Here is a 24,098-nt window from a genome sequence, read left to right as displayed (position 1 = left end):
GAAACGTCAGCCTCTCTGCTCCTATGATGCTGCTTGGCCTGCTGTGTTCATCCAGCTCTGCACCTTGTTGTCTCAGATCAGGATCCACCGGCTTTCATGTTATGGCGTCAATATTTATCCTCAGTTACTGCGTATGACAATTGTCCAGAGAGGACATTCCTTTTTGCAAATCCTGTGGCACAGATATGAGTTGTCCTTTTCATTGGAAGAATAGTAGAACGGCAAGATAATTCTGCAACTTATCTGAACAAAATCTTCTTTAAATCTATAAGCTAGGAAGTCGCTGTGTGAAACAAGTTCTTTCTCACATATTTGTTTCATTTGCACCATTTTAAATCTATGACCCCTCACTTTTGTTTGTTTTCTAAGCTGTAATAGATTCACCCTATCTACTCTGTTCAGCCTGCTCATGACTTCTAAAACTCAATCATATCTCCTTTCAAAGGAGCAGGAAAGTTAATGTTTCAGGTCAGGACCCTTCTTCAGGAAAAGGTCTGACCGGTCCCCGCACAATGACCGGCTTCAGGACGCAGACCCACCGCCATTTTGTCCCCGTCACTTGGCAGGGATTGTCACTTTGGCTGAAAAATGGGAATCATGATTAAAGGTCAAAGACCCATTTCTGAAGAAGAGTCCCGACCTGAAACGTCAGTTTCCTGCTCCTCTGATGCTGGTTGGCCTGCTGTGTTCATCCAGCTCTACACCTTGTTTATCTCAGATTCTCCAGCATCTGCAGTTCCTACTATTTCTGGACTCCCTTACAGATGTAATCCGGCTTATTTTACTTTGGCGAATGTTAATTGTTTTGTAGATTAGTTCTTTGACCGTTAATCATGATCCCATTTTTTTCTGTCACAGTGACAATCCCTGTTCAGGCTGAGGGAGAAAAAGACATGTTTTGCTCTTTGACCTCAGCCTATCTGACGTCACGGCCCCTGCCAAGCGACGGGAACAAAATGGCGGCCGGTCCGTATCCTGAAGCCGGTCAGACCGCGGAGACCGGTCAGACTGCCGGGGCCGGTCAGTACATGACGCCCATCTTCCTGGGATTTGCTGTTCTCTTGCTGAGCCGCTACCTCCTGAAGCGCAGGGCCCGGGAGCAGTGCAGGTTACCCCCCGGGCCACCGTGCTGGCCCCTCACCGGCTTGCTGCTGTCTTTGGTCTGGAGGCCTGGCTCCGGGACCCAGCTCCCGCCGCATCTGTACCTCACCGCCCTCGGCAAGACCTATGGAGAAATCTGCAGACTGTACCTGGGCAGACGGCTCATGATAATCCTCAATGGATTCCAGATAGTCAGAGATGCGCTGCAGCATCACGCCGAGGTGTTCTCCGACAGACCCACCATCCCTCTGATCACCATCATAACCAAGCGTAAAGGTTAGAGATACAGAGGGCACTGGTCAAGCGGTGGAATAGAAGTAAATGTAACTGGATTAGTAAACCAGATATTTGGGTCTAGGAATATGAATTCAAATCCTACCCATGATGAAATTTGAATTGAATATATTTGGAATTTTTAAAAAAAAGACTAGTTGGAAAATATCCTACCCGCCAGGAAATTTGATGTGATTCAAGTCTCCATCGTCTTAGCAGACCATAGGGCTGCCCTCTGAGTAGAGAGAGATGACTGGTGGTGACTTAACCTGAAGACCACCACACCTTGGGTGAGGGGAGAGGTTGAGGAGGAGAGTCCTTCATTGATAACCTCAGCTGATGAGGGAATTGTACACGTGCTGTCGTCATCACAACACTTTGCAAACCAACTGTCCAGCCAACTGAGCTAAACTGATGCAGTTACAGTGGTTTGGCTAACCTATGACACCTGACACATGGTGATGTGACTTACATGATTGAGAGGGCAACCAAGGAACTCCACCTGTTTGAGGAGAGACAAGACAGTTGGTTATGGTAGAGAGCAGCAACTGGTTGACAAGAGTGGGAGCACTCATTGATTTAAATATTAAAATATGCATTAAGTGCAGAAAAAGCTGGAAATAAGTCCAGAAACATTTGTGAAGAGAAAAGCAAAGTCTACTTTTTAGAACTGGAAAAAAGAGCTGTAATGTATTGAAAGAAATAGAGACAGGAAAGGGGGGGGGAAAGGAGGAAGAACAATGCAGAAAGATCAAAAGGACAAAGACAAGGAGATTAACTGATATGTGGGTGACAGTGCAGGGTAGAGATCATGCTATGTGATAAGTAAAACAAAAAATGGGTATAAAGGAGCTGTTAATGGCAGAATTATTTACAACAGCTGCTGTGCAAAACTCATAGCGGCATAGAAAATAAACTGAAATTGCTGAACAGAAATGCATGAAAATTTAAGCACCAATCAAGGTATTTGCATAGTGTGGTGATGCTGCCCCTAATAAGGATATATTGAACACTTGATGTCGCTTGTGAATAAAGTAAATATAATGGAATCTTATGAAATATTTTTCAACGGGCATGATATGAAGAGATAAAATTTCTTGAAGCAGACAATAGTCCATTTTCCTCTAATGACTTGCCAACAAGTTACATTTTGATAAAATCATGCAGATTTTAAAAATGCCATTTTGTTATTTGCTGTGTAGTTAGCTTTAAATAAAACAAGAATTACACCCCATAGCCAGTTGTGTAATTTTAATAGGTCCTACAATATTGTTCCAGACAACACATTAATGTTTCATGAATTGACATATTCATTGCCACCTGACATCTGACTTCCCCAGATGAATGTGCAATTATTTTTATGCTGCGTGCTTTTTGATTATTGACTCTTAAGGGCAGCATGATGGCTCAGCGGTTAGCACTGCTCCCTCACAGCGCCAGGGACCCGTGTCGAATTCCACCCTTGGGCGACTGTTTGTGTGGAGTTTGCACATTCTCCCCGTGTCTGTGTGGGTTTCTTCCGGGTGCTCCGGTTTCCTCCCACAGTCCAAAGATGTGCAGGCTAGGTGGATTGGCCATGCTAAATTGCCCATAATGTTCAGGGATGTGTAGATTAGCTGGGTAATAAGGGGATGGGTCTGGGTGGGATGCTCTGAGGGTTGGTGTGGACTTGTTGGGCTGAAGGGCCTGTTTCCACACTGTAGGGATTCTATTGAAAAAAAGGGAATCTTAAAGTAAGAAAGTGAAGCAAGACTGAAATGCAAAATGACTTAAAAACAACAAAGGAAACTGAAGGAGAAATATTCAATGGCATGTTGCAAGACTTGATCATCTCTGCAAGATGAGATTTTTATTTGGTTTTGCAACCATAGGGCGGTACTCAGTGAAATGTCCAGGGCTTCCTAACTAGGAAAGGCAGAAATTGGAAAGAAGAAAGACTGCTAGTGGCATTCATTTACCTATATTTGTATAACACAAGAAGTCTGAAATGAAAATAGAAATTCCAAAATGATCATAAGATAATTGGAACATAAAGCACTACATAGTTTGTACAGGTGAAGAGACAACAACAGCAAGGTTCTCCATGGGATAAAAAGGATAGCAAAAGCACCTTCATCTAACCAAAAAACCCAAAGTGTAGAAAAAGAAAATAAAATTCCATCGCCTTACAGACTTGATGAGGAAAGCATTTGCCCTCACCCACCACCTGCTGCAAACATTTTGATGGTTTTCTGAACATTCAAAATTGATAAAGTAGCATTGTACAAAATCACAAGGTAGTTTACAGAGCAGATTAGAATCAATTTCTTGTGAAACTAAATTCTGTGATGACTTGGTGTAATAATCGTTTGAAGAGAGTACTGTGGGGACAGATGTTAGTCATATCTGGAATTATTGCTTCATATATAGACATAGCAGTCACAAGTCTTGTTACTGCTCAGCCTGGTTGCTGAGCATGGCTTCTGTCAAAGGCTAACTCTCCTTCCATGGTTAGGTTAAAGGGTGGAAGGTGCCTTGTTTCACTCTGTTGTAATTTAGATCAAATGAACATTTGGGAGAGGGTGAAGGGAAAGAAATAGTGCAAAGGTGTATTACAATTGAGTAAAGGTAACTGCAAAGATATGAGGGAGAAGCTGGCAGAGTTGATTGGTAGGGGAGCAGGGAAAAGAATAGAATGGTGGAGCAGTAATGGCAGGAGTGATTGGGAATAATTTGGAAGGTATAGCAGGAAGAAGAAATGTACTAAGGGGAAGATGAGGCAACCAAGGCTGACAACGGAAGTCAGGGACAGCATAAATGCAAAAGAAAAATCATAGTGTAGTGAAGATCAGCGGGAAGCCAGAGGATTGGAAAGCCTTTAACCAGCAGAAGGGAACAAAAAAATAATTAAGTGGGGGGTGGGGGAGAAATAAATGGGCAAGCTGGCTAGTAATATAAAAAGATATATTACAGGCAAGAGTGGACATTGAACTGCTGAAAAATGAGGTTGGAGAAGTAGCAGTGGGGAGCAAAGAAATGGCAGAGGAACTGAAAAATACTTTGCATCAGTCTTCACGATGGAAGATACCAGTAGCATACCAGAACTTTGAGAGAGTCAGGAAGGCAGAGGTGAGAGTAGTGGCCATCACTAATGAAAAGGTGGATAAATCACCTGGACTACACCTTAAGGCTCTGAAGACAGTAGATGAGGAGATTGTAGAGGCATTGGCCATGACCTTTTAGGAATGACCGGAGGCAGGGAGGGTCCCAGAGCACTGGAAAATGATTAGTGTATCACCCCTGTTTAAGAAGGGAGAGAGGCAGAGATGGGAAATTATAGTCTGGTTAGTCCAAACTTGATCGTTGCTAAGATTTTAGAGTCCATTATTAAGGATGAGATTGTGGAGCACTCGGAAGCACATGATAAAATAGGGCTGAGTCAACTTGGCTTCATCAAGGGAAGGTCATTCCTGACAAATCTGTTTGAATTCTTTGAAGAGATAATGAGCAAGTTAGAGAAAGGAGAGCCAGGAGATGTGATCGGTTTGGATTTCCAGGAGGCCTTTGACAAAGTACTACACAGGATGTTAATAGCTCTGATAAGAGTCCACAGTGTTAAGGGCAAGTTACTGGCATAGAAAGAGGATTGGTTGACTGGCAGAAGGCAGATATTGGGGTTAAAGGGGTCTCTTTCTGAATGGCAACCGGTGACTAGTAGACTTCTGCAGAGGTCAGTGTTGGAACCTCAAATATTCATGTTATACATTAATAATCTGGACAAAGGAACTGATGGCATTATTGCTAAGTTTGCAGATGATACAAAGATTAGTGGAGGAAACAGTGCTGAGGAGGTAGGAGGCTGCAGAAGGACCAGGACAGGCTAAATGGCAGATGGAAGACAACATGAGAAAGTCTGAGGTTATGCTGGGAGGAAGAATAGAAGTGTAGATTATTTTCTAAGTGTGGAAAGGCTTCAGAAATCTGAAGTACAAAATAGACTTAGTCCTAGTTCAGGATTCACTTCAGGTTAAGATACAGGTTCAATTGGTGGTTACGTAGGCAAATGCAAAGTCAGCATTCACTTTGAGAGGGCTAGAATGCAACAGCAGGGATGTATTTCTCAGGCATTTGGAATATCATGAACAGTTTTGCATGCCATATCTAAGGAAGGATGTGCTGGCCTTGGAGGAGGTCCTCTGGGAGTTTGCAAGAATGATCCTGGGGATGAAGAGCTTTTCATACGAAGAGTGGTTGAGGACTCTGGATATGTACACAGTAGAGTATAGAAGGATGACGGGGGCGGGGTTGTGCAGGAAAACCTCATTGAAACTTGCAGAATAGTGAGAGGCCTGGATAGAGTGGAAGTGGAGATGTTTTCACTAGTGGAGGCAAGGACTCGAGGGCACAGTCTTAGATTGAAGGAATGACCCTTTGGAACTGAAATGAAGAGAAATTTCTTCAGCCAAAGGGTGAAGGGTGGTGAATCTGTAGAACTATTAAGACAGAATAGGTTCTTGATTAGTAGGGGGATCAAGGCATATGGGGAGAAGGCAGGAGGATGGGCCTGAGAAGCATGTCAGCCATGACCGTATGGCAGAGCAGACTCATGTTTGAAATAATGTAATATTGTGTTGTTTGTAGAATTGTTTTGTCCTGTAGTGGTACATCTTAAATGTACTGTGCTACACAATGAGGTATTAAATTCATAATTATAGTCCAGCTATGTTCTAATTTGAAATCCTAACACACAGTCTATTTCCTTCAGCAGATTGAGACTCCTGCAAATCCTAGAAGTACCTGGATAGCCTGCATGGGACTTGATAATGTAATTTTCGTTGACACTTTGGGTCAGTAATTTGAGGGTGCTGAATAATTGGAGTTGTCATCTATTGTTCGAGCATAACAGCCTTTTTGTATTCATTAGTAGAGATTGCATAGAGCACTATGACAACAGAGAGCAGAAGATCTCTACTTTATATTCAGGACTATACTTCTTTAGCATACAGTAAACGTTGGCACTCAAACATAAATGGAAAATTATGGAAATAGATCAGGCAACTTCTATAGAGAGAAAAATAAACTTATTATTTCAGCCTGGTGACCTTTTTGTTCAATATATATTTCAGCATAGGCTAGTAGTGTATATGTAGAGTTGGGAGGAATTGTTCCTTGTTGCACAACAGAAGAAAAAAAGATGTAGGCAGCCTCCAGCAGTTCCTTTTTGGAATTGTTCATAACATTGCTGCAGACCCTAAAAACCTGGCTGATACTCTGCCCAGTTTTTTTTATTCGTTTGTGGGATGTGAGCATCACTGGCTGGCCAACATTTATTGCCCATCCCTAGTTACCTTTGAGAAGGTGGTGGTGAGCTGCCTTCTTGAACAGCTGCAGTCCACCTGCTGTGGGTTGACTCACAATGCTGTTAGGGAGGGAACTGTAGGATTTTGACCCAGCCACAGTGAAGGAACGGCGATATGTTTCCACGTCAGGATGGTGAGTGGCTTGGAGGGGAACTTCAAGGTGGTGGTTTTCCCATATATCTGCTGCCCTTGTCCTTCTGGATGGAAGTGGTCATGGGTTTGGAAGGTGCTGCCTGAGGATGTTTAGTGAATTTCTGCAGTGCATCTTGTAGATAGTACACACTGCTGCTACTGAGCATCGCTGATGAGGGAGTGGATGCTTGTGGATGTCGTGCCAATCAAGCAAGCTGCTTTGTCCTGGATGGCGTCAAGCTTCTTAAGTGTGTTTGGGGCTGCATTCGTCCAGGCAAGTGGGGAGTATTTCATCATACTCTTGACTTGTGCCTTGTAGATGGTGGACAGATTTTGAGGAGTCAGGGGCTGAGTTACTTGCCGCAGTATTCCTAATCTCTGACTTGTTCTTGTAACCACTGTGTTTATGTGATGAGTGCAGTTCAGTTTCTGATCAATGATAACCCCCAGGATGTTGATAGTGGGGGATTCAGTGATGGTAACACTGTTGAATGGCAAGGGTTGGTGTGGTTAGATTGTCTCTTATTGGTGATGGTCATAGCCTGGCATTTGTGTGGCACAAATGTTACTTGCCACTTATCAGCCCAAGCTTGGATATTGTCCACATCTTGTTGCATTTGAACATGGACTGCTTCAGTATCTGAGGTGTCATGAACGGTGCTAAACATTTTACAATCATCGGCAAACATCCGCACTTCTGACCTTAGGATGAAGGGAAGGTCATTGATGAAGCAGCTGAAGATGGTTGGGCCTAGGACATTACCCTGAGGAACTTCCTGTAGAGATTTCCTGGAGCTGAGATGACTGACATCCAACAGCCATGACCATTTCCTAAGGAATGACTCCCAACTACCAGCGAGTTTGCCCCCTGTACCCATTGATTCCAGTTTTGCTAGGGCTCCTTGATGCCACATTTGGTCGAATGCAGCCTTGATATCAAGGACTTTCACTCCACTTCTGGAATGGGCTCTTTTCTCCATGTTTGAACCAAGGCTGTAATGAGGTCAGGAGCTGAGTGGCCCTGGCGGAACCCAAACTGGGTGTCACTGAGCAGGTTATTGCTGAGCAGGTACTGCTTGATAGCACTGTTAGATACCTTCCATCACTTTACTGATGATTGAGAGTAGACTGATGGGGCCGTAATTGGCCTTTTTGGATTTTTCCTGCTTCTTATGTACAGGACATACCTGGGCAATTTTCCACATTGTTGGGTAGATACCAATGTTGTAACTATACTGAAACAGCTTGGCTACAGGAGTGGCAAGTTCTGGCGCAAAACTCTTTAGTACTGTTGCCGCAGCGATATCAGAGCCCGTAGCCTATGCCGTATCCAGTGTCTCCAACAGTTTCCTGATACCACATGGAGTGAATTGAATTGGCTGAAGACTGGTATTTTTAAGGCTGGGGACCACTGGAGGAGTGGATCATCCATTCGGCACTTCTGGCTGAAGATTGCTGCTAAAGTTTCAGCCTTCTCGTTTGTGCTGATGTGCTGGACTCTTCCATCATTGAGGATGGGGATATTTGTGCAGCCTCCTCTTCCAGTGAGTTGTTTAATCGTCCTTCAGCATTCACAATTGGATGCGGCAGGACTGCAGAACTATTATCTGATTCATTGGTTGTGGGATCACTTAGCTCTGTCTATCACTTGCTGCTTATGCTTTTTGATAATGTTCTTTAAGTGTGGTCTTAAGACGGGTATTAGGACCTTCATTTTCATATTTACGGTGTGTATTTTAGGTAGGTGCACTGAACAATTGGAAGTTGCTGGCTTCCAAGTTTCAAAGTTTCCATTGGATTGTAGACACAAGAAATGTTTTGTTTGAAAAAACATGAAAAGGGGAACGATTTCAGCCCACTGTTTCCCTACATATTTTTTGCAATGATATTGGGAATAATGTCCATGAATACTCTTATACAAATAATCAGAGTGTAAAAGTTTGGCAACAATCAACTCTGATGTCATGTGCAGTCTTTAATAAATGTCAGCACTGTGCTGAATGTAAGTTCATTTGTCGGAATACCTTCCACTTCTGCCCATCAATGTGTTATTCACTTGTATCTGAACTCACATTGCATAGTGTAAAGTGAGTTCACCTTGTATCTGGCCCCTTGATCAGAAGCAAAATATTGCAGATGCCAGAAATTTGAAATTTGAAATTTAAAAACACAAGTGCTCAAACTATTCAGCATTTCAGGTAGCATCTGTGAGGATAAGTTGCCACACAAGATGTTATTACATAAAATTCAGACTCATGGGATTGGGGGTGATATATCAACATGGATTGCCGATTGGTTTAATTGACAGAAAATTAGTAGGAATCAAAGGAAGTTTTCAGAATGCCAAGCTCTAATTGGTCACATACTGCAAGGATCACTACTTGGGCCTCAGCTATTTGCAGTTTACATTTTTGGTTAATTAATCCTTGTTGATATTGGTTGTGGACGATTGCAACTCCTTTCTGGTTATTTGAAAAATCTGCTGTGTTCTTGGTTGCAATTCAGCCCTACACTCCTGATCTTTGGCATCTGGTGTGGAGGGATGTAGGCAGATCAGAGAACCTCCTCATGGGTTTGCTGCTGGACCCGGCCAGGCTGGCTGTTAAAAGGTCCGGCCAGGCTGGCTGTTAAAAGGTCCAGCCAGTTGGCTGCAGAGGGGGTCATGTTGCTGATTGCCCCATGTTTCACAGTTACATTGACGCCCAGACGTCATTGGAGAAGGAGCATGCAGTGTCCACCAATGCTCTTGATGCTTTTAGAGATGTAGGCATCATGGGAAATGCAGTGCTTTGTTTCCCCCTCCAATGCCATCTTGATTTAATCCCTTCCTGCTCTCCCTAACCACCCGCTCCCCCCCATCTCTCTTGATAGTTTGCATTGCCTATAATGGGCTTTGCAGGTAAAATTCAAATTGACTGCGTGGGTGATTACTGATGGTGGTCAGTAGTTAAAAACAAAGAAAGGTCATGGTAATTTGATGGTGGGAAAGCCATTAGTTTATGTGATAACGTTTCCAGATATTAAGAAAAATTAAACTTTGTCGTAAATATTCATTTCATGGCTGTTGTGTGGCTAAATTTTATTTGCCATTTAATTAGCCTAAGCCTGAATATTATCCAGCTCTTGATGCTTACGGACACTGACAGCTTCTTTGTGAAAAGTTGTAATAGAATAGAATGCTGGGCCCTGAGGAACCCATTTAACAGCAGTTTTGGGACTTAGATGGTCAGCTCCCTACAAGAATCTCCTTTTTGTGCTCCTTAATGCCAAGTATGATTCTAGCTGGAAGAGAATTTTACAAGGACTCTTTGATACCACACTTGGGCAGATATTACTTGATGTCAAGGGCAGCCACAGTTACCTCTGACATTCAGGACTCAAGTTTGATCCAAGGCTGTAATGAGGTTTGGACTTGTTGTTCCGGCAGATCCTGCTGGATAGTAAATGCAATTAATGTGACCCTTTCCTTCACTTTGCTTGATAATTCTCTTTAAATTAATGAAATATAGATGTCGTTCCTAATTGCTCCCAAGAAGGAGTTAGTGAGCCACCTTCTTTAATTGTTGAATCCATCTGATGTAATTTACCCACATGCTGTTAGGAAGGGAATTGCAGGCTTTTGACAATGTCAGGAAAGAAATAGCGATGTGGTTCCCAGTGAGGATGGTATCTGGTTTGGAAGGGAACCTGTTTGGAAGGGAAGTTGGAAGTGGTGGTGTTCCAATGTATCTGCCCCCTTGTTATCCTAAGGGAGAAGTTTAGGGTTTTGAAAGGTGCTGTCAAGGGATCCTAAGTGAGTTGCTGCAGTGCATCTTTGTTTATGGGATGTGTTAGGCCAGTGATTAATGTTAGATTGATAAGCTGGTAGTTTGCTGGAGTGTATTTATTGTGCTTTTTGTGGTCACAACTAGGGATGTAAGATAGTAAATGGTTAATCAATAAGTGTTGGTCTTGCCATTAATATATTGTAATTAATGTTTAAAACAGATTAGAAAAATGCAGCAGCAGAGTTCATTTTATTTTTAAAAAAAGGCGTCAGTAATGTTTGAGGATATTACGTGAAACATTACTACAATTACTGATTCATCCTGTAGATTTAATCCAAAGCTATTTTTCATCTTTAAGTACAAAACCTGCTAATGTTTAAAACATTAATTGAAATAATTTTCATAGTTTAAATTGATGTTTTTAAAATGATATTTACATCCTTAGACATTGCATAGCTGGGTAATTTTGCACCTTGTCGGCTAATGCTCATGTAACTGTGCTGCAACTGCAAGAGGCACAGCTAGTTCTGAAGCAAAACTGCTCAACATTAGCCAAGAGGTTGTTCGGTCTGATGACCTGTGTTGTATCTGGTAAACTCGTCATTTTGTGGTATTACATGGATGGAACTGAATTAGCTGAGGACCAGCTTCTGTTAACTGTTGCATTGCTTAATCATAGAAATCACTTCATGATTCACTATGTTGGGAAGGTTATAAATCACCTATCTTTCCAGCTTGTGAACTGGCTCTTCCTAAATCATTAGTTAACGTTTTCTGAAGCCCTGCTGGTAAACAATTTAAATATTAAAGACAAAGTATATTCAATGGTAATGTTTTGTAATCAAATATTATTATAAAGGAGTGATGCAAGCATTCTTAATGGACCCAGTCAGCCCTTATGCTTGTTTTTAAAGCTTAGTTTTACTATTTTGGGTAGGACATTCCTGCTTTAATGTAAAGTGTAACTCAAGTATTAATTACCAATTGCTGGGAATAATCTCATTCATAATGTTGCTAAGGAAGAGTTCTTCACAAAACATCTGCTCCCATTTCATTGTAGTAAAGTTTTAGAGCAACATGAAATGTCACAGGGATAGCGAGCAGCGGACAAGCATCTAGGTTCAAAATATTTTGGATGATATAACCACTTAGATTGCAAATGCTATTTAAAGTAAGAAATAAGTACTTGTTTGATTATTTTCAGGAATAGTCTTTGCTCCATACGGCTTGGTCTGGAAGCAGCAAAGAAAATTTTCCCTCTCGACCCTGAGATACTTTGGTTTCGGGAAGCTTGACCTAGAGCCGAAGATCATAGAGGAACTACAATTTGTGAAGTCAGAGTTTTCCAGTGCTGTTGGGATGGCCTTCTGTCCTTCTCATGTCATTCACAATGCTGTGTCTAATATCATTTGCTCCATGTGCTTTGGGAAACGGTTTGAGTACGATGATGAAGAGTTCAGGACTATGCTGAATCTAATTGTCCAAGGAATGAAATTAGCATCAAACAGCCCGGCAATGCTCATCAATGTAATTCCTTTATTTCAGTATTTACCCTTTGGACCTTTCAAGGAAGTTGTCAAGACAGTAAGAGATGTAACTGCATTCCTGAAAAATATCATTGATCAGCACCGAAAGACTATGGACCCTGAAAACCCGCGTGATTTTGTTGATTTTTATCTGAAAGAAATAGACTATCAAAGACATAAAAAGCAAAATACAAGCTTTAGTGAAGATTATTTATTTTATATAATTGGGGATCTCTTTGTAGCAGGGACAGACACGACATCCAATACGCTGTTGTGGGCTATTCTCTTTATGGCTGCTCATCCGGAAGTTCAAGGTAATAATTGACTCAATATGTGTATGCAAGGGATCATTAGGAAGGGGTTTATCAATATCGCTGTGAGTCAGATGATCTTGTATCTGACATGCAAGTAACAAAATGATTATAATATGTGAAACTTGCCCACTTCCTCCATCATCCTCCCCCAGGATGATGATGCTGTTTGAAGGATATAAGTGTCCAAAGGTGGTACAATGCATTGACACTGCTCTGTCTTGTGTTACATGATTATCTTCCTAATTGCCCCACACAATGTCTTCAAACTCTGAAGCAGATATCTTAAAATGGAAGTTTGGTATTTCTTCATGACAAGAAAGGAACAGTGAGAGAATGAACCAAAGACTAACTGCTCAATATTTATTATTGGCTTATTTTCAAAAGTGCCAAAATGGCATTAGCATCCATTGATGAGGAACTAGTGTTTGGAGGGAAGCTTTATACAGGAGAAGAAAAGTATATTTTTCAAAGACACAAATTATTAGGATATTCTAGGAATCCCAGTTTAGATGTACCTAACCCATTAAAGGAAAGCTTGAACAATATATAGCTCTCACCTAAACAATACACTTAAAGAATGCAACAAAGTTAATATTCTTCATCCAAATAAAACAAATTCTTTTGTCTATTGGTGCAGAGGGTAATCCCTGTCTTTGAGCCAAAAGCTGGGGTTGATTCCCAACCCAGGACTTGATGATCACAGAACTGGTTTAATAGCATAGTCAAACAGGTTCATTGTCTTTCTAACCTGCAAATGACTCTCAAGGTATAGATTCTGGCTTCTGGCGAGCAACCTAGTAAAACCAAGCTACTTGCCTCATGTCCCTAGATACAGGAAGTCTTCTAAGTCTAAGAAACCAGAGTGCAAGACTTGTAAAGCCCAGTTTTTTTTTAAATAGAATATTTGAGGTCGAATCTTGCAGACTGATAAGAGACCAGAGACAGCTGACAAGTTTTGAAAACCTGTGATTGGATAGGATAGAATAGAATAATAATTTATTGTCACTTGTATTCTGTACAAAAAAAAGTGAAAAGTATTTAAGTCGCCATACCATGGCACCTACATTAAAAACAAGGCATAGATAAGAAAACAATTTTTAAAAATTAAGTGGAAAGCCATCTTAGTTCAATTCACAGCTCCTGGGTTCTGGAAAAGACAGCACTGCTGCAGAAAGCCGACGAAGCTACCATCAAAAAAGGCTGCCATGCCGGGCTGCTACAATGCCAGGCTGCAAGACTCCGCAGAATCCTGAAGCAGCCCTGAGGACACACCTCGTTGCTGATGCCAGGCCAGAAGACATCGCAGAAGCAGCTGAAAGGAGTGTAGGGCTGCTGGATGCTGGGCCGAAACCACCTCATCCCGAAGCTGTTGCCAACCCGGATGGACGGGGTCCCGCCGCCGAAGATACCGAAGCAGACCAAGGATGCGGGCACAGTGGCAGTGAGGAACTGCCATTGTGGCATGACAGCAGAACTGCAGTGATTTGTCAAGCAATTTTACCCAACAGTATTTATTTATGTGCACAGTTTCAGAAGCTTACATTTTTAAACGGCAAACATAACTCCCTCAATTTTAATATAATCCCAAATGTTATGCCCAAAGATAAGATGAAGAAAAACAACCTTTGTTGTCGTTATTTAAATTAGAGTTGTTTGTCAAGCTATTTTAGTTGTCAAAAGAAGAAATGTTTTGTCGAATGTACTCTTAAATCATCATGACATTCTGCTGCGGCAAGATTATAAATTATAATATTGGTATCAATCTACATACTAACCACAACAGAATTTTATGATATCACATATAGAAAACATCTTCCAGACTCTCTGTAGCCATCTATTATAGGAACCGGAGTGTGCCATTCAGCCTATAGAGCCTAATCCTCCATTTATTGTGATCCTAGCTGATTGAACTCTTCAGTGTTCTTTGTGCACATGATTTCCATAATCCTTTACATAATCAATGATCAAAAATCTACCAACCTCTATTTTAAATATGCTCAAACCCCCTGCCCTATGGGGTAGAGAATTCTGAAGATTCACAAACCTCTGAGCAAAAAAGAATTATCCTCATCCTAAATGGCAACTCCTTATTTTTAAATTTTGTCCCCTTGGTTCTGGACTCCCCAATCAGGGGAAATGTCTTGCCTATCACGTTAGGTAAATTGTAGGTTTCAAACTGATCACCTCTCATTCTTCTAAACTCTCGAGAAGACAGGCCCCAGCTCTCTTTATTGGATCGTCCTACCATCCCAGGAACAGGCCAATGCAAGATGCCCAACCAAATCATTTTTATTCAAGTGTCTGTTTATCACGTTCTTTATGATAGATTAGTAGCATGGAAAATGGTAGAATCATAGAGGTCTGTAATTCTGTTTCTCTCCTACTTGTTTCTTAAATAGTGGTGTGGAATTTGCTAGTTTCCTATCTGCAAAAATCATCTCAGAATGTGTAAAACTTTGGAAGATGACCACCCAATGCATTGACTACCTCTGTAGGCACCTTGTTCAACATAATGGTGGTGTTGAAGATCTCACAATGCAAGCTGGCCTGTAAAGATGTATTTCCTCTTTTCGTAGAAAGGGTTCACAAAGAGATCAGCGCAGTTATTGGTGAGTCAAGACCTCCTTCCCTCAAAGACAAACTTCACATGCCTTTCACAGAAGCAACAATAATGGAAATTCTGCGTATGACCACAGTGGTCCCACTTGCCATTCCACATATGGCATCAGAAACTATTGGTAAGGTTACAGCTGAGCTAACAATTATTAAATAGGAAGGTTTAGTCATGTGCTGTTAGAGGAAAAACCTTGTCAGACTTCATTTTGAATAGGGACAATATTAAACAATTATGTTTACGCTATTCTTGTACGTTATAAATTTGACAGAAATTGACGAGATACACAAAATTATCACGATTGACCATCACAGTGTCGGATCCAGATTCTAAATCCCATCTCCAGTAACAGAAATAGGTGGATGAGCAGGTTAAATTAGAGCAGTGACTTGACCTCTGTAGCCCTGCTGCCTTATTGCTGTGTCCCCATTTTACGGTGCTTCTTCGAGCTGGTGAGCAGGACCATCCTGCTGGAATGTAGCAGTGTTCTTTATTAGATCTAACGTGCATACTTAATATCACTGCTAGTTTAGCTGGAGGCCAGATGATATACTGAGAGAGGAAATAGGGCCCCACAAGATAGGTTTTAAAATGGTTTCCTTTGGATTTGGAGAAGCCTTCGGTCTCCAAAAAGATAGTGTTGCTCGTTCCAACACACTGTCGGAACCAGAGACCCTCAACAAACACTTGTGACTGATGGAACTGTTTATTGGCTGTGGCCTACTGGTGTCAAATTGTCCCTCCCACCTACCAGGCATGTAGCAGATCTGTCCACTTAGGCTGGTGAAAATGGGAACAGGATGTTTAAAATTGTTTAGAAATTACAGCAGTTTCTGTTTGGAGGTAAATGATTAGCAGTAGGCCTCAGGTGCATCACTTTCTAGTCATTACATTATTACGTAAAATGATATTGTATGGTTCCTGTGTGTAGTACATCAACATGGAATGTTGTTGGATCTCTTTAGCTGATTCCACCCCCACAACCCGTTACATTGTGCATTGTGTTGCACAATATGCTTTCCTACCTCTTCATTATTTACACAAGAGAAGTGAGTAATCACCTTCTCTGAAGTCCTCAAATATTCTTCAAAGTTGTAAAAACAAATGCACTATTATCACATTGCATGCTTTGAACTATTTGAATCCCCTTACAAATCAGCCCAAGCACTCTAACTGCTATTTTAGCCAATGGTACAAAATCAAAGTTCTCTAGATCACGTTCTCTTACAATCTTAAAAATTCTGTGTACATCAGGTGTAAACCAAAGGTGGCAAACAGATTTTAGCCTCTACATTTTCTTTGCCAGCCAACAGTTTAGGTTTTGCTTATATGTAGTTAGTATTAGACTCCAAAGATAAATGTGACTTTGTTGCTTATTTGCAGTGCCATTAATGAGAGTCATACATTAAATGGTTTGGGCCAGTACCTTTACACCCAGCAAGCTGCAGCATTCATTAAACTGTTGGGAACCACATCAATTTGCATGCAGCCATCTCCTAACCAATATTACAGGAACAGCCAATGAGGGTAGCAAAGGATAAAATGGGAGTAGGGAAAAAGAATAAAATTTAAAAACCCTGTAAAATATTGTGGAAAATATATATGCATTGAAACCAGAAATTACCAATTTTAATTCATAAGTATATGAAATGTTAAACAGACGTGGAGGTGGGGCTAAATATAAGATGCAGATTGAATTCAAGTTTTGATACTAATCCCTCCCTCTCATGTATGATGTCAATTTGAATTTTTTTTTCAGACTTTAAAGGCTATACTATACCCAAGGGAAGTATGGTGGTTGCAAATCTGTGGTCTGTTCATAGAGATCCAAGCATGTGGGAACATCCTGATGAATTTAATCCTTCTCGATTCTTGAGTCCAGATGGAAATATTGTGAAAAATGAAGCATTTATGCCATTTGGAATAGGTAGTTTTTTAATGAAATATTTCTCTTTAACCACCTTTCTGATTTCTGCAATTTGAATTCACCACCACTTGTCAGCTAAGGAGGCAAGTGGGCAATCCATTTGTAATTACCTATCAGCATTCACTGCTCAGTTGACTTAAGAAGAGGTCCAGGGAAAAAAAAAAGACCAGTGAATCTTGCACCTTTGTTTTCATCTGCAGTTCATACTGCCATACACAGTGAGACTCCAGAGCCACACCATGTGATGTTTAACACAGACTTCGCCACTAAGTCATAGACCGTTGCCTCATGAGGCAGAAGTCTGTCATGGCTCCTTGATTAAATTTCCATACTTTTTGTCAACTGCAAACTTTGAAATTATGTCACCCAGACTCATGTCCAAGGTATTGATCAAAAAGAGCAGCAATGCTAATATTGTCTCCTGAGAAACACTACTGCCTGTTTCCCCACAGTCTTGGAGTAAAATGTACTGCTGTCTGTGTTTTTTGTCTCTCAGCCGAATGAGTAAGTTAAAAGTTGCATTTTGAGGTGTTTGATGACTTGTGGGTAATAATTGATTCTCCTGGGATGAAATGTTTTTCTTGTACATTGGCTTTTATTAACAAATAATGACAATATAAGTTGAGACTATTTTATACACTTAACAGTAATACCACTTTAAGATGTGAATTCAAGATCCCCTTAATAGAATACAATATAAAACAATTCAACATAGAGGAATAAAGGGACTTGTTAACCCAATGGAACATTCTAACATTGTTGTACTCCTTTTGGTTTCAGCAAATGAACAGCTGTGTGTCTTCAAGATGTATTGGGTTTCATTTAATCATCAAGGAAAAATGTGCAACCAGGCTGTACAGAATATTGGCAATTTATTAATTCAGTACAGAACTCTATTCATAACCAGTTATATAACTACTCTTGTTTCCATTGCTGTGCCTTTCTACAGTGAGAAAGGAAATTTTATGTATTGCCATGGTTTCAAACCTCCTTTGTTCCTAAATGTTAGAGATGAGAGGCTTTTTTTATTTTCCATTGAACAAAGGAGAACAAGGATACAACAGGGTGTGGGACTGTCCCAGCTTTCCATACATTAGCTTGAGTACTATAGGAGGAAACAAAGTAATGACCATGAGATAATAAGGTATAAAGCTGGATGAACAGAGCAGGCCAAGCAGCATCAGAGGAGCAGGAAGGCTGACTTTTCGGGCCTGGACGCTTCTTCAGAAATGGGGGATTCCGGAGGGAGGAGGGTAACTTCTTCAGGGTAGGCATCCTTAGAAGAGGCTTCACAGTGGGGTTAAAATTGTTTCAGAGATAGAAGGAACTGCAGATGCTGGAGAATCTGAGATAACAAGGTGTAAAGCTGGATGAACACAGCAGGCCAAGCAGCATCAGAGGAGCAGGAAGGCTGATGTTTCGGGCCTAGACCCTTCTTCAGAAATGGGTTCCATCCACATTAACCCCCTTTCACTGCCCTTGGCCCATATCCTTCTAAACCTTTCCTATCCATGTATTCATCCAAATGCCTTTTAAATGTTGTTAATGTACCTGCCTCAACAACATCAGCTGGTAGCTCATTCCATATGCATGCCACCCTCTGTGTTTAAAAATAAAATTCCCCTCAGGTTCCCATGTATTCTTCCCCCTCCTACATTAAACTGATGCCCTCTAGTCCTTGATTCCCCAACCCTGGGAGAAAGACTGAGTGCATTCACCCTATCCATGCCTCTCATGATCTTAAACACTTCTATAAGATCCCCCCTCAGTCTCCTAATCTGTAAAGCAAAAAGTCCTAGCTTGTCCAACCTCTCCCTGTAACTCAGTATCTTGAGCCCTGGCAACATCCTTGTAAATTTCTTCTGCATTCTTTCCAGTTTAATAACATTGTTCCTATATTAAGATGATCAAGACTGAGCACAATACTCCAAGTGTGGCCTCACCAACGTCCTGTACAGCTGCAACATAACTTCCCAACTTCTATACTCAGTGCCCTGACTGACGAAGGCCAGTCTGCCAAATGCCTTCACTGCCTTGTCTACCTGTGACTTCACTTTCAGAGAACCGTGCACCTGCACTCCAAGGTCCCTCTGTTCCACTACACTCCGAAAGCCCCTACCAATTACCATAAAACTCCTACCTTGATTTGCCTTTCCAAAATGCAACACCTCTTTTTTTTTATATATATTAAACTCATTTGCCATTTCTCGACCCACTTCCCCAGCTGATCAAGATACTGGTGTAATTTCTGAGAACCTTCCTTGCTGTCCACAATACTGCCTATTTTCGTGTCATCCGCAAACTTACTAATCATGCCTGTACATTCTCATCCAAATCATTGATATAGATTACAAGCAGCAATGGACCCAGCACTGACCCCTGAGGCACACCACTAGTCTCAGGCCTCCAGTCCGACAGGCATCCTTCCACTATTACTCTCTGCTTCCTACTGTCAAGCCAATTGTATTTCCAATTTGCCAACTCTCCCTGGATTCCATGCAATCTTACCTTACTGAGCAGTCTAACATGTGGAACCTTATCAAAGGGCTTACTGAAATCCTAAGACTGTATCTACTGCCCTGTCCTCATCAACCTTCCTGGTCACTTCATTAAAGACTTCTAACAAATTTGTGAGGCATAATCTCCCACGCACAAAGCCATGTTGACTACTCCTAATCAAACCCTGTCTTTCTGAATGCTTGGATATCTTATTCCTCAGAATCTTCTCAAGTAACTTACCTGCCACAAATGTTAAGATTACTGGTCTGTCATTCCCAGGTTTTTCTTTGCAGCCCTTCTTGAAAAAGGGCACAACATTCGCTACTCTCCAGTCATCTGGGACCTTACCCATGGCTAACAATGATGCAAAGATATCAACCAGGGCCCTGCAATTTCTTCTCCAGCCTCTTGCAGGATTCTTGGATATATCTGATCAGGACCAGGAGATTTATCCATCTTCATACATTTTAATACTTCCAATACCTCCTCTACTGTCCCCAAGATATCGCCGCTAACTTCCCCAAGTTCCCAAGTCTTCATGTCTTTCTCCATGGTAAACACAGAGGAGATATATTCATTGAGGACCCCGCCCATCTCCTGCTGTTCTACACATATGTCCGCTTTGGTCCATGAGCGCTCCTATTTTCTCTCTGGTTATTCTTTTTCCTCTAATATACTTAAAGAATCTCTTTGGATTTCTAGGGAATATATTTGTCTATAGGTTATTTGCAATATTATTTTATGATCAAAGTTCATTTCATTTTAGTGGAGCTGAGACAGTCCTCCCGCCACTAGCGTCTTCATTCTAATTGATAACCGAACAACCAGAAACTTGTGATAAAGTATCTTTGACAACATATTAGGCTTGATTTGTAGGCACCAACAAAGAAACATTCTTTACCATTGCATCAACCCAAAGACTTCATGAACTTTTGCACTGGAGCATGCTGTTATTTGAGAGCCAACACGACATGCTGCATTCTATGGGAGATATGGGACCTATGACAGCAAGGCAAATTACAAGCAGATTGTTGAATCATAACTGTGACATACAGAGCTAAATTAATAAGTGCATTTAGAATATTTAACCAGTGCCAGATCATGTACAGAAAGTGATACGGTGGGTTAGAAAGAAAGATAGTTCTGAGAAAAATGAGAGACAGAAAAATCTTCAACAATAATTAAAATGTGTTACACCTTTAAAAATTCACTTGCACTTGAATGGTCAAGAACACTTTTAATATTTTAGGGGGTGTCTACACTTGAAAAAGGGCAATGCTTTTAGTCAAAATTCAACATAGAGATTGGCATGGAGCCATATTATAATGCAAATGTGACCAGGAATGATGCTGTGCTGTTTTAATACCAATAAGTTTTACATGGATCTGTTTTATTGATTAGGGAAACGGATCTGTATGGGAGAGCAGATGGCGAAGATGGAACTGTTCCTGATCTTTAGTACCCTCCTACAATCGTTCTGCTTCAAACTTCCTGAAGGCAGTGATGCACCAAATATGGCTGGCCAGTTTGGTCTGACATTGTCTCCACATCCTTTTAAAATCATTCCTGTCATGCGATAAACTACTTGATGAAACAAGTCACAGTCTTCAAGGCTTAGAAGCTGCAATACAAACTAAAGAAGGCACTCTCTCTTACTGTGTCTCTGTATTATGGTCATTGTAACTCACTGACAGTTCAGTGTTGACAGTTTGGTTTGCATAATATCCCAGTTTCTAACTTGATGCCTTTATTTGTGATGTTGGGTGTCACTAATGGCATTATGTTGCTGCTTCCTCTAACAGAACGGTTACAGTCCACTCCAAAACACATTCAATCTCACTCCATAATTGTATGTTTTTGTCCCTGTACAGAATATAATCCAATACTTGAAAATGTGTAATTTTCTGCCACCTTGGATCTGATATTTCGACTTGAAACACTCATGATTATTTTATTTTGTGCTTCACCCTTAAAGAATGCCTACCATTAAAAACGAGCACACAACTAACAGTGAAACAACTGAATTGAAATACAGCTTTTACATCTTTATGAACATGATTGCCTTTCATCATTTTTTTTAAGGAAAGATGTAAGTTCATGGAAATGATGATCATGTTGCTGAAGGATTAAGTGTATTCTTATCATGTTTACTGCTTTGGACTTCTCCAAAGGAAAGAAATGCTAATTATCTATAGGAAAAAAAACTGCAGCAGGTGGTTCACTTAGAAAATGCTTTCTTCCTGACTAAGTCACTTATTGTCATGGCTGAAGAACCTGTATATTCTGGAAAAGGTATACAATATGCACATCATTGGAGTAAAATTAGGCTCAGTGATACCATCTTCAAAAAGTTCCTCAAAGTTTCATATGGCATCTACAGTATTTTGCACACTGATGCACTAGATGCCAATCTGTCAATGAATTAGCACCTGCATTCATGTCGATAAGAAGTATGCAGAGCTCACAGGTCATGATACTGATCAAAGTATGATGCTGGTTTGGTATCAGCACTGGCACTTTAAAGCTCTCCACCAGCCTACACTGTCTTGACATTTTACAACAAAGGGCTCCATTCCTTCTCATGCCATACTATTTAAAAGGGTGATTGAATCCTTCAGTCTTAGTTGCGTGGTTAGATTTTCTAGCTGTTGCAATTCTACATACACATTTTCCACACATTTGAAGTTTCTGTATAAAGAACAAAGAACAGTACAACACAGAAACTGGCTCTTCAGCCCATCAAATTTGTGCTGACATGTGACACCTTTCCAGACTAAAAACCTTTTCCTGTATGTGGAAGAGAGTCATACAGCGTGGAAACAGGCCCTTTGGCCCAACTCATCCATTCCGACCTGGTTTCCTAAACTGAAATAATCCGATTTCCCTGCATTTGGCCCATATCTCTCAACGTTTCCTATTAGGTACCTATCCAAATATCTTTTAAATGTCGTAATTGTACCTGCCTGTATACTTCCTCTGGAAACTCATTCTGTATACACATCACACGCTGTGAAAAAGCTGCCTCATAGGTACCTTTCAAATCTTTCATGACTCACTGTTAACCTATGCCCTCCAATTTTGGGCTTCCCTACCCTGGGGAAAAGACCTTGATTATTCACACTATCTATACCCCTCATTCCTTAGGCATGTAAAAAGGAAAAGATTAGCTCAATAAATTTTGGTCCATTGCAGGTGGAGACAAGAGAATTTATAGTGGAGAACAAAGGAATGTGTCTTGTCTTCATAGAGGAAGTTACAGAAAATCTCCCAGAAAATTCCTTGAAAGTACAGTCACAGATAGACAGGGTGTTGAAGAAGTGGGATGGGAGAGGGAGGATTAAATCCACAGAAAAATTTGTCATCTAGATCTTCAGCCCCAGATGGCTAAGTTGCCAGCAATTATCTCATCATTGCTAATATGACCTCTTCCCAGGAGGCTAGGACATGCAGTTTTGCTTTTCCCCTTTGAGTTAGTTCCTGCTGCCTCAGGTTGTGTGTCACTTGCAAGAGAGAAGGCAGGATATCAGTGAGTATCATCAAATAATATGGAGTGGCTTACTTTGTTGACAAGCTGCCAATGTTTGCAAGCTTTGAAATGCAATTTTGTGGTTTGTATCATTAAGTGAGGGGGTGAATTGTACAATATACACGTTATACCCAAGTCCTGGTGGACATTGTTGAAAACTGAGTGGTAAAGGTGTGGTGATCCTGAGCAATAGTTGAAGCTGGGGTACTATGTTGCTTGCTTTGGCTGTACGTCTAACTTTGACTTGCATAACTAGTTTATTTTCCAATGCCACCGGCACTGATGACCTTGGATAACTCCACTTCTCCAGCAAGATCTCCACCACAACATCCAACACTTGGTGGTTCATTCTTTCCTGTAGTCAGCCATTAGTCAGAGACAGCTGCAGAATGTCTCAAGCACCTGCTGAGATCACAATGCATTTCCATTTAAGGTTCCACATGCTAACTTTAAGCAGAGCAAGTTACAGATAATATTCGACGTCATGCTGCCCGTGTTCCACTCAACACGCCTGAGTTATTTCTGTGTTGTAATCTTTGCAACCATTTTGGGGGCGTAATCACTTTATAGCTCCATGCTTTATATTTGGTGCCAACATTAAATCCATTAATGCCCAAAATTATAAAATTGTGTGGCAATGCTCATCAACCACCTTTGAGTCTGCTGCAAATGTAATGTAAGTATCTTTAAACATTAAGTTAAAAGGGATTATTATTTAGAAAAAAAAAGGTAATATTTCAGGTGAGAAAGCTCTGCCCCACCTTCATATAGGTTTAATTCAGGCCTCTTGTGATGCAATGCTATCCATGGACCAGGTGGCCTGGTTTCAAGTCCCACCTACTCCAGAGGTGTGCATTTTCACTTCTCAACAGGTTGATTAGAAAATACCAACAGGTGTAATTAAGAGCTTTTGTGGTGCAATGGTAGTGTCCCTACCTCTAGACCAGGAGGTCTGGATTCATATCCCACTTGCTCCAGTGGTGTGTAATAACAGCACTGAACAGGTTGATTAGCAATAAAGTATTTAGGTACAATTAAATTTTGAGAAGTGTCTTTCTGCTTGGAAGTAACTTAATCTTG

General features: G+C 41.0%; 1 protein-coding gene across 4 annotated transcripts; it reads left to right on the top strand.

Moving 5' to 3' along the window:
• The first annotated feature begins 930 nt into the window (after positions 1–930).
• LOC109928317 (cytochrome P450 2U1) lies at positions 931–21,545 on the top strand. Of its 4 annotated transcripts, none has more exons than XM_048603666.1 (5): positions 931–1,377; positions 11,817–12,452; positions 15,029–15,061; positions 16,826–16,993; positions 20,894–21,545. In XM_048603666.1, exons 1-5 carry the CDS (start codon positions 957–959, stop codon positions 21,070–21,072), a joined length of 1,437 nt encoding a protein of 478 aa, XP_048459623.1. In that variant the 5' UTR covers positions 931–956; the 3' UTR covers positions 21,073–21,545. The 4 variants fall into 4 exon arrangements, with proteins under 4 accessions (XP_048459623.1, XP_020383892.2, XP_048459624.1 ...); XM_020528303.2 differs by having other exon boundaries at positions 15,029–15,190; XM_048603668.1 differs by having other exon boundaries at positions 932–1,020; positions 15,029–15,190.
• Positions 21,546–24,098: the final 2,553 nt, after the last annotated feature.

Source organism: Rhincodon typus, chromosome 12 (genome assembly GCF_021869965.1).
Source record: "Rhincodon typus isolate 14 chromosome 12, sRhiTyp1.1, whole genome shotgun sequence".
Taxonomy (NCBI): domain Eukaryota; kingdom Metazoa; phylum Chordata; class Chondrichthyes; order Orectolobiformes; family Rhincodontidae; genus Rhincodon; species Rhincodon typus.
Note: the sequence above shows the minus strand (reverse complement) of the source record. Positions and strands in the feature narration are given on the sequence as shown.